The following is an 11419-nucleotide window of genomic DNA, read 5'->3' as shown; positions in this document are numbered from 1 at the left end:
CTGCTGGCGCTGTGCGCGGCGGCGCTGCCCGCCCGCGGCCAGCCGCCCGCGCCGCAGTACAACGGCGAGCGCGGCATCTCCATCCCGGACCACGGCTACTGCCAGCCCATCTCCATCCCGCTCTGCACCGACATCGCCTACAACCAGACCATCATGCCCAACCTGCTGGGCCACACGAACCAGGAGGACGCGGGGCTCGAGGTGCACCAGTTCTACCCGCTGGTGAAGGTGCAGTGCTCGGCCGAGCTCAAGTTCTTCCTGTGCTCCATGTACGCGCCGGTGTGCACGGTGCTGGAGCAGGCGCTGCCGCCGTGCCGCTCGCTCTGCGAGCGCGCCCGCCAGGGCTGCGAGGCCCTCATGAACAAGTTCGGCTTCCAGTGGCCCGACACGCTGCGCTGCGAGAAGTTCCCCGTGCACGGCGCCGGCGAGCTGTGCGTGGGCCAGAACGCGTCCGAGCGCGGCACCCCGACCCCGGCGCTGCGCCCCGAGAGCTGGACCAGCAACCCGCAGCGCGGCGGCGGGGCGGGGGGCGCCGGGGCCGGCGAGCCCCGCGGCCGCTTCTCCTGCCCGCGCGCCCTCAAGGTGCCCTCCTACCTGAACTACCGCTTCCTGGGCGAGAAGGACTGCGGGGCGCCCTGCGAGCCCGGCCGCCTCTACGGCCTCATGTACTTYGGGCCCGAGGAGCTGCGCTTCTCCCGCACCTGGATCGGCATCTGGTCGGTGCTGTGCTGCGCCTCCACGCTCTTCACCGTGCTCACCTACCTGGTGGACATGAAGCGCTTCAGCTACCCCGAGCGGCCCATCATCTTCCTGTCGGGCTGCTACACGGCCGTGGCCGTGGCCTACATCGCCGGCTTCCTCCTGGAGGAGAGGGTGGTCTGCAACGAGCGCTTCGCCGAGGACGGCTCCCGCACCGTGGCGCAGGGCACCAAGCGGGAGGGCTGCACCATCCTCTTCATGATGCTCTACTTCTTCGGCATGGCCAGCTCCATCTGGTGGGTCATCCTCTCCCTCACCTGGTTCCTGGCGGCCGGCATGAAGTGGGGCCACGAGGCCATCGAGGCCAACTCGCAGTACTTCCACCTGGCCGCCTGGGCCGTGCCGGCCATCAAGACCATCACCATCCTGGCGCTGGGGCAGGTGGACGGGGACGTGCTCAGCGGGGTCTGCTTTGTGGGCATCAACAACGTGGACGCGCTGCGCGGCTTCGTGCTGGCCCCCTTGTTTGTCTACCTGTTCATCGGCACCTCCTTCCTGCTGGCCGGCTTTGTGTCCCTCTTCAGGATCCGGACCATCATGAAGCACGATGGCACCAAGACAGAAAAGCTGGAGAAGCTCATGGTGAGGATAGGCATCTTCAGCGTCCTCTACACGGTGCCGGCCACCATCGTCATTGCGTGCTATTTTTACGAGCAGGCTTTTCGGGAACAGTGGGAGCGGAGCTGGGTCACGCAGAGCTGTAAGAGCTATGCCATCCCCTGCCCCAGCAGCCACAGCAGCCATCACCCGCCCATGAGCCCCGACTTCACCGTCTTCATGATCAAGTATCTCATGACGTTGATCGTAGGCATCACCTCGGGCTTCTGGATCTGGTCGGGGAAAACGCTCAACTCCTGGAGGAAGTTTTACACCCGGCTGACCAACAGCAAGCAGGGGGAGACCACGGTGTGAGAGCCGGGCCCGGCAGGCGCCGCGGGGCCGGGAGAGCCGGGGCGGCCGCGGGGCCAGTGCCGGCCTTGCGCCCGTCCCGCATCGTCCTCACGGCCATCCCGCATCGCCCTTGCGCCCATCCCGCCTCGGCAAACTTTCCGGACTCCTTGTCCCTTCTCCTGGCTGTGGGGAGCAGAGAGGAGGAAAAAAAAAAAAAAAAAGAGTCAGGTGGGAAAGTCCGGAGCTTGGGACAGACTTGTTGTTTTCCTCGCGCTGTCTCTCTGTCTCTCGCTCTCTCTCTCGCTGTCTCCTGTTGGAACTGAACGTACTGTAAGGTTGGGGGAGAGGGATGTAAATAGCCTCTGTAAGATTTTGTAAGTATATTTGTATTTAAATCACAGAAAAACTCACTTTTTTAATTATTTAGGACATTTTTAATCCATTTGCAAATTTCACTTTCCCCCTCCTGCCCCCCCTTATTTTTTTTTTAAATGGCATTGGATTTTTATTTCGTAGGGCAGGATGGGGAAAAGAGAAAAATGCCAGTACAAGGAAGCAAACCAACCCCTTTCTTCTCCCCYACACAGGTTTTGTAATGGCTTTGCTTGGAGTTTCAGTTGCATGAACAGCAGGGCCCGGACTGAGGCTGCTGTGACGGCCTAGGGCGCCTCCTGCCACAGGCCGGGTCCTGATCCCAGCCTGCCAGAGGTATGTGGAGGTGGGGATGGGGAGGAGCGCGGCTCCCGGGCCCGCTGCCGGCCAGGACGGCGCTGCGGGATGGCGAGGAGGCCTCCGGGCCCGTGAGCCCGCTCGGAGCCGGAGCCCCGGCCTTGCAGGGCTGCCGCGCGGTCCTGCCTGGTTAGGCCCGGCCTTGCAGGGCTGCCGAGCACCCTTGGAGCCTGCCAGGGCACTGGCCGCCCGCCGCCCGCTCCGGCTTTTTACATTTATTGAAACACACCCCTTGGTCCTGGAAGAGTTGGCCTTTTGTGTTTCGTTGTTGTGCTGGGGCCAGGAGTTGAGGTTTAGCACCATCTGCCCCCGTGGCCTATCTTAAGAGGTAAATGGGGACTCACAAATACCAAACTTCCTTTTTTTTTTTTTTTTTTTTTAAGCCCATAACAAACTTTTCCAGTTGTAAGAACTCCTTTCTTTTTCCTCTTAGAAATGGGATTACTGGCCAGCTCCATCACAAGACGCATAGATGGGGAGGAAAATTAAGATTTAAGCATAGAAAGCTGAGTTGGGAGTGTGCAGTCAGTTTTGGCTGTGCCCTTTCTTCCTGGGCGGCTTGCGTGTGGTTTATGTTCTCCTTCTGTTGCTGAGAGCTACCTGGATGGCTTTGTTGAATGCTTAGATTAACGGAGGGCTCAGTATAAACAGGATCAGAAGGAAACAAAGCATTCGGATTATTTTGTTAATTAAATCCATAAGCTGGCTCTTCGTTTTGGAAACATTCAAATCATTGCCATTGCCCTGAATTTTAGTTCATTAACGTTTAATTTGTTACACATTATGAGAGTGTGATGATTTCTGCCAGTAGCAAAAAAAAAAAAAAAAAACAATGAGAAAAGACAGAATACGAGTGTGATTAAGCACTGTGGTGGTGTGTGAGATCTTGAGGAGCCTCTGCTATCTTTTTTTTTAATTTCTTTTAGTATGGTAATAAACATTGCATACTACAAAGATAAGATATCCTGTGTGCAGTATATCTACTACCTTGTATGCTCCTGGGTGTGTGGGGTTGTGCTTCTTATTCCAGAAGGTTAAAAATGAAATGTAACTTTCAAAAGATGCATTTGAATATTTAGTCCTCTGTATGAAAAAYGGCAGAATGCTTCTCTCCTGTTGTATGTTTTATACTTTTTTTTTATATAACAAATGCCTGTATGTAGGTTCATAAACATTATCTATGACTACCATACCCTGAAATGCAAAATTATTTGAATTTGGTATGCATTTATTTCTGTTCATTATCACAAGATCATCTATATTTATAGAGGAATAGAAATTTATATATATTAAATACCATATTTTTAATTTCTCTGAAATAAATTGAGTTTTTGTACAAAACTATCTTGTCGTTTTACATATTCCTCAGACTAACTTAAATGCACGCTGTGTGAAAGCAGTGTATATACTACAAGATGTGTGGGATTCYTTTTTTCTTTTCTTATGTGGAGTTCACAGTAACAAGCTGGAATTCAGTGTAGGAATTCATTGTGCATTTTGGTTTTTATCTCTGGGCCAGTCTAGATTAATCCTTCAAAAGAAGTAATGTAAACTGTTCAAGATCTCTGACAGGGTAGGTTGGTGGTGTGAAATCCAAGAAGAGATCTGCTATATGGCAGGAGAAGAAAGAAGCTCACCARTTCTTTTGCTTTTTTCTCTTTTTCTTTTTTTCTTTTTTTTCTTTTTTTTTTTTTTTTGTTAAAAGAAAAGGGTTCTCCCAACTTAGCCTTTCTTCTCTCCTATTAAAATAAAATAAAAAAGATTTTCTCACTGCTCAAAATGACACTCAGATTGTGTTACGATATTGTCAGAATATTTTAACGATTAAAACAGTTTTGTTTTCCTCAGTTTTGAATATTTGGCTAATTGAGAGTTAAACRTGTTCCTGGAAGTATTCTGGATTTATGAAAACTACATATATTCTTAAACCTTTCACTAAAACCCTGCTTTTTATTTTTTTTAATTTTTTTTCCCTCTCCTTTAATTCATTGTTTAAAGTGCCATTCTGTGAGCATGSTTTCTGTTCAGAAAGAATGAGACCTTGATTTCTGGTTTCCGGTCTGGAAGGCTATAGCACAGCATTTCATTCTGTAGATCTATAGAAAGTTGTAAATGATTTTGGCTACTTTACTTGTTTCACATTTTGATACATAAACTGTCAGAGAGAAGTTTAAGAAAAAGAACTGCTCTCCTGAGCTGAAAACTTTTTTTCATTATTATTTTTTTTTCCCCCATAGACTCTTGCTCTTGCTTTCTCAGATGTTTTCCACATTTTTTTTCTAAGCTTTTTTCCTTCAGTATTTTAGTGTTTGAAATTGTGCTYGTCATTATTCAGCTCTAGTGACTGAACGACTCAGTTTTATCTGCAATGGAATTCTTTCTGGTCAATGTTTTCGGGCCATTTTTACTGATCTGTTTTATTGCAGCTGAATGTGTGTGATTTATTTATACGGGAGAGCACATTAATTTGTAACAGAGACTTTGTGGTAGGGATGGGAGGACTTTTTTTTTTAATTATTTTTCAAAAATCCTCTGCTGCAATTGTAGTTCCTAAAAGAAGCAGAACATTGCTGGTATTTGCAGTTGGTGATTTGCACCAAATATGGTGCTTTTCAATTCTTAGTGATTTTTCACAGACTGTAGAACTTACGTGCCATATTCAGCTTTGATTATTTTAACAAATATAGTGGAATGCACAGCACAAGAATTTCAAAATCATTTAAATGACCCATTTAAAAGAGCAAGTCCCCTCCTTAATTTCCATTCTTTGTTGCTGCTTTTTTTTTTTTTTAGATTTGCTAGTATTTGTGAACTCCTCAGTGCAGTAATTTGCAAAGGTCACAGCCATTATTGCTTTCTATATGTGACTTGCCTACTTTTTCTTACACTTCAATTTGTCAACACGTCATGAAATTTGAGACTGACTTATATGATAAAAAGGTGTCTTTTGCACGGATGTACTGCAATTATGACTACTGCTTTACTTGACTGTAAAGTCTTATTTACTGCTCAATTGCTCTAGGGAATTTAAATAGGATTATTTATTTATTTATTTATTTATTACAGCACAATCTGTGTAATTAATATACCTTATCTACCAGAGGAGCTACTGCTGTGCAACACCAGTGTGCCCAACGCTTCTCTTGCATGATAATGTAAGAACAAAAACTTTGCTATGGCAAAGTTTGCTGCGCCTAGAAGTGCTTGTAAAGACATTCAACAGCTTCGCTTTTTCTGGTGCTGTGTATTTATGGCTTAAAATGAAGGGGACTTAGAATTAGCAGTTTTTCCTGTGTGYATTTTGCTAAAGAGGGCTGCAGCCTGGGGAAGGGGGGATGCCGAGTCACAGCTCATCCTTCACTAGCTGTAATGCTCTTTAATGTAGTGGCAAATTTGTGGTATTGGAATGAAATGATATGCTGTTTCCATAACAAATCCTATTGGGAAGGGGGAGGTTTCTGATTTGTTCAAAGCGTTATGCCCCAAATATCCAGTGTCTGAATATACCTTAAGAAGTGCCTCCCCCTCTCTTTTTTTGTTAGTAGGATTGAAAGGCTGTKTTCTGGTGGGCCGGATTTCTGCCCCGTGGGCTGCACACTCCCTTCTGGTGCCAACTCAGTACTGGTGGGGCACAARTGCAATTACAGATGGGGCTGAAGATTCGTTTCATTTAAATGGACAAATATTTGCAATTCTCATACTGTTCAAAGGGCTGATAATTAGACATGATAATTAGGCATGAAAAGAGGTTGCTGTACGTGCACAGGATAARTGTTTTTGAAAATGGCTTATGGACTGCTATCTCATCGGTCTTCTGTTGACAGTCACAAGAGACAACTTCCAGACAACCCCACTGATCCCTCTGGAAAAGTGTGGGCATAGCAGCTGGCTAGAGAAAGCAGTCATGGGTTTTTTTGGTGACCTGGCTAGTTTCTGTGACCATTTTTGATGGTACTTCCATGTGGTGACATAACTCATAACTCCTCCATCCTGGTGCTGCATGGCCTCAGCTGTAGCTTCAGCTGGCAGAAGTTCTCATGACAGCTGAAGAGACAAGTAAGCAGTTAATACTTGCCCATGAAAATGAGGAAACTGAGGTAAGGCTTCATTTTCATCTGTAATTGACCCTCTAGTGCTTAAACATGGAAATTACATTTTATTTGGTAGATATTTGCCATGACTGTGTTTACAAGACTTGCCAAGTCATACTGTGTGAAATCATACACAAGGTCATACTCTGTAAAATCAAATCTAAATATTAGCCCCTCTTTGAGACTCTTTGTTAAATTTGTACTTGCACTTTTTGGACMAGAGTGTCATTGCTGTATATATTATACAAACTTAAAATAAATGGATCACGTTGGTCCCCCTTTAATAATACTGGTTTAAAACACAAGTCCCTTTAGCTGCTTTGTCACGTTTGCAGCAGGGAGGCTTTCCTGCCCCTAGCTGGGGCTAGCAATCTTGCAAATCTCTCTCCACATTATAACTTGAGTCTGAAGGCTAAAGCAATGATTCACATCTGTGTGAGGAAAAAGGGAATTTTGTTTTTCTTGCTTTGGACTCGAGCCCCTTGCTACCTTATGTACATTTACAGCACAAGACTGTCACCAGAGGAACTCTTTGTTCTGAAGTGTCCGACTAGTTTTGAAACAGCACCAGCATAATTAAAAAAACTGTGCAAACATTTGGGAAGCAAGGCTTGAGGGCTAAAGAATGAGGCTTTGTTTTTCACAGTTTATTTCTTAGAACTCTTCAAACACTCTGAAATGTGAAATAGCTGCTCAAGGACAAAATAAGCACCCTAGGATTGAGTCTTGAACACTTCTCATGGTCAGTGTGAGCTCCATATACATTTGCTATTAGTCCAATGACTGTGTTAAAGCAGATTAGATAATGCTGTGCCCTGTAAGAAAACAAACAAACAAACAAACAAACAAAGGCTTAACTGCATTTACTGACCAACTGAAATTCACTCTCTCTGCACGTGCACCTGTCCTTGGAGGTCAGTAACACTCAATGGAGACCCAAGTATTGTTTCTGTCATATGAGAGAGATTTCAGTGAATGAGCAAAGTAGGACTTAATAACCAGCATAATTCCAAATGCAACACTTTGTAGRCAAAAGCAATACCATTTTGAGAGTTTAGTTGTAGATAATGATTTTTTTAATTGTTTTTTTTAGAAAGCATCCTGATTCTGTAGGCCATGACAATTGCGTTTCAGATCTCAGCTTATATTTAGTCTAAACTTCCAGTGTAACCACATCAGAGATTCTTCCACACATGAGGTCTTGCCCTTGTTTGCATTCAAATCAGCAGCATTAAGTTGCTTATCTTGAGGTTGAATAAATAAACTCCGGTCTTCCAGTCAGACAACGCTTCATGAAGACCCACATTCAACCAGTGACATCATGTGAAATGCTGCTGATTGGAAACCTCACAAGTCTCGCTTTTTCCAAGAATTCCAAGGCTTTGTTGCAGTTGTCTTCAGTGCGTGAAACTACTGGACGTAGTTTAACAGCACCGAGTAAGGAAGCTTTACAATAAGCCTTAAGCTATAACATAAACACTCTTGGGGGAAGGGAGGAGAGGGGCTTATAATGGACTCTTTGTAATAAYTTCTGCAGAAATTGAGCTGTAGCAATAGACTCCATTAGTTTAATTGCAATTCCTTATCTCCTGGATGGCTTTCGGTGTTAAACTGCCATGTCTAATAAGGTCTATCCTAGGCTCACATTTAAGGGTTCCATATTTCCATAGTGCTGCTCAGAAAGTGAGACTTGTTCGGGTGTTATGGTATCACAATATCTCTTTGGGTGAGGGAGAACAGCATTTTTGTCTGGTTCTAGTATAGCTTTGTTAATATTAATTAATTGTTACAACACAAACAAAAGWAAGTAATTTGTCATGGGATAGTATAATGACAAATACGACAAGAAAAATAAGAGTGGCCTGTATCCCAAAAGTGGGATGTATCTATACTATTTATGCTATAAATGTCGCCTACTTACTTGCATAATTCACATCTTTTTWAAACAATTTTACATGCTCTGACTCAGCGTTGGTGTCATTATTGTGTTTAAGTGAGCCTAACAGTGTGACTCATCAGTGCTATATGACTTGCCGCGTTGTCTTGCTCCTATTAATTACTTTACAACTGGTAGCTTGCCTGACCTCCATGCTTGGAGTGCTACGGAAGCTAAAGCTGGAACGGACAGGACRAAGGCCATGGGAGTTTGCAGGCTGCTTTGGAAAGGCAGGGCCGAGCTCCCTGTTAGCTTGTGCTCTATGTAGTGATTCAGGGCACGCTGCTGCGTCTCGGGCACTGGGCGAGCACCCTCCCTCAGAGGTAACATTTGCATTCTTCTGCCAACGTCTTGGGTGTCCCATTGGCAAGCGCGCTGCCGAGGATGTGCTGAATTGGCTCGTTTTCCTGGCTCTGCGCTTTTTTTGTGTGTTGTTTTTCCCCCACCTACCTAGGGCGGAGGCAGAACTGGCTGCCTTTAATCCCCGCATTCAGCACGGGAAGTGAGGGCTGCSTGTGCCATTACAACATCCCTGGCTGCTGCTCTGCAGCAGGGCAGACCCAGGCTCATCCTCTGCTGCTCCCTGTGCTGGTTGCCTCTGGTAACTTCCTGGGGAGCTGCGTTGCTCTAACCATCGGCAGAGTGTGACTCCTCGGATGCAGCTGATCCTTGAGGACTAATTCTGCAGTATTCATTGCAAGATCGTTGCTGTCCAAATATGGATGCAATTTGCTTTATAAAATTCTTTAACAGCTTCTTTGTTCGTGACATTTTACTTCTAAAAACAGACGCAAATTCTGTCCTAAAAGAGCAGATCTTAAATAGTATCACTGTAGTGTGAGCAAATAAGGTTTATCTACTCCTTCAAATTCAGATATTACTGTACTCTATGATAAACTGGCTYTTTCTAGATTGCACCCTAACCGTAGATAGATGTAGTGTCTATCATAGATTGCACCCCTTTAGGGTGCAATCAYACGTTCACGATTGCCTTGTGGATAATGAGAGTTTCATTTATATCCTGGTGCTGGGCAAATGCATCCAAAGTTTTTTAAAAAAAATCTAGGTGGGCTTCTCAAAATATTTATGTAGCTGAAAAAAAATGTAGAAAAAAACAGCTCATCACAAAGTCAAATTTTGCTGTTTACTTTTGTTTGTTTACTTTTCAGTTCTTTGTCAGTGATGTTAAAGCTTCACATTTATTTTCTGTGAGGAATTAGTCACTTCTTAGCACAAAGCGTCCAGTTAAAAGACTGCAAGCTGTTTATTTACTTATTAAATAAAAGCATTTACTTTCTAATAATTCTAAGGGAAGTGAAAGRTTTTTTTGCAACAAGTCAAGGTATTAAATTTTTGTATTATTGGGCACTTAATTTTTCCTGAAATTTATGAAAGCAAATAGTAGTCAGCTGAAAAGCTAAGAAAAGGCAATCGTCAGATTTTAGTGATGCAGTTGGGATCAAATAATATCTGAATCTAGTCTTCGCTTCCTAAAGCAAAAACTAAATCAAAGACTAGCAGTTTTTGAATGGTGAAGAACACCATAGTCTGAATGGTGGMCTCAAATGGAGATGCCTGTGAGAGGTGCAGGCTCGCTCCTAGGGAAGGCAGAGCTTAAGACTGTGGGCAAGGAGAGGGAAAAGAAGCATTGGGAAGAGAGCATCAAGGGATGAGGGGCTGAATGGACCTGGTTTGACATSAACTGTGCCCTGCAGAGCCTGGGCATCTTTTGCTCTGAATATTGAAGGTCACCACAGCTCAGGTGTGGGAAGGGGATGGCTCCTCAAAGCATGTGGAAGCTGCGGGAGGGCTCTCCAGCAGGTGCCAAATCATTACATTGATGGAAGCTGAAAAACAACTTTTATTCAGGTGCTTCTGAATCATGACAAGAAGAAATACCCTTGCTTGGGAGCGCTGCTTCCCACCGAACAGCCTCCTGCGCTCTCCCTGCTTCCCTCACTGGTGCCTGCTGGGCCTGTTCTCCATGTCTGTCCTCACCCTGAGCATTGGGCTGCCCCAAGGGAAAGGCAGGAAAGCTCAGGTTGTAGGTAGTGTTGGCTCTAGAGAGGAGAGGAAGGTTAGGAGCCCACTGAAGATCCCACTTCTCATAGCTGGCAAACTGAAGATCCGTATGGTTTCATCCAGGTTTCCTTGGATCCTGTTTTCCAATTTCAAGGTTAGAAATCTACTCCCCTCAGAGGAGAATGGAAAGGAAATTCTGTGGTAAGCTTTGCTGTGTTTCCAGCTGACATTTTCCACAGAAGTGGGCTGTTGGGCCCAATGATTTTTAAGATCTCTTTACAATAGGAGAAAGATTCTGCTCCTGCTGAAGGCAACAGTGAGTCTTCCTTTGGCCTGGTGCTGYTCATAGTACTGGCTTATTTCGTCAGTCTCTAAAAATGTTTTCAATGTTTTTCTGATGTAATTTATTAAGATTTTATAGCTACCATCCAGAGGCAGAGACATTATCTAAGAATCTAAATCTTCAGTACTTCTTTCCTCTGTTTTGTCAGAAAAAAATCAAGATCAAGAATAGTTTTTTAAAACGATCAGTTACAAGGTACTTGTTTTGATTTTATGGGTTTTCTAAAGAAAAATTTGTCATAAAACTTTTTGAAATGGAATTACTTTTACTTCTATGCTTGCCAGCAATCTGAATGTCTAGAACGTATTTCTATCATAATTTGTTTTTTCATTTTTTTAAATGGTCTATTTTGTGCTTTGTCAGAACAGTGTTTTCTTGTGGCTATTCTAGAAATCTCAAAATAGTTTTTTTTTTTTTTTTTTAACGACCAGTGACAGGATATGTATCATCCATGCAGCTAGTCTGGAGAGCAGGCATAGGCAGACTACAACCCAATATAACATGTGGAATTAACACTTCATGTTGACACCCATTAAAAATATTCACCAGGATTGACTCAGCCTGCCCATGTTGCACAAATAACATGCTGGGCTCTGAAGGATTCAAGATCTTATCTGCTCTCAGTGCAAGTTCAGTGTGGAGGGCCTG

The 11419-nt window shown here is 44.6% G+C and overlaps 1 protein-coding gene across 1 annotated transcript; it reads left to right on the top strand.

Moving 5' to 3' along the window:
• Positions 1 to 1700, top strand: FZD1 (frizzled class receptor 1; the record flags this gene model as incomplete). Its single annotated transcript, XM_026039373.1, has 1 exon — positions 1 to 1700. A coding segment is annotated over one exon (1671 nt), but the record flags the coding sequence as incomplete, so codon positions are not given.
• Positions 1701 to 11419: the final 9719 nt, after the last annotated feature.

The sequence above is a fragment of the Nothoprocta perdicaria genome, unplaced genomic scaffold, assembly GCF_003342845.1.
Source record: "Nothoprocta perdicaria isolate Ctin4 unplaced genomic scaffold, notPer1 scaffold_23, whole genome shotgun sequence".
Classification (NCBI taxonomy): Eukaryota; Metazoa; Chordata; class Aves; order Tinamiformes; family Tinamidae; genus Nothoprocta; species Nothoprocta perdicaria.
Note: the sequence above shows the minus strand (reverse complement) of the source record. Positions and strands in the feature narration are given on the sequence as shown.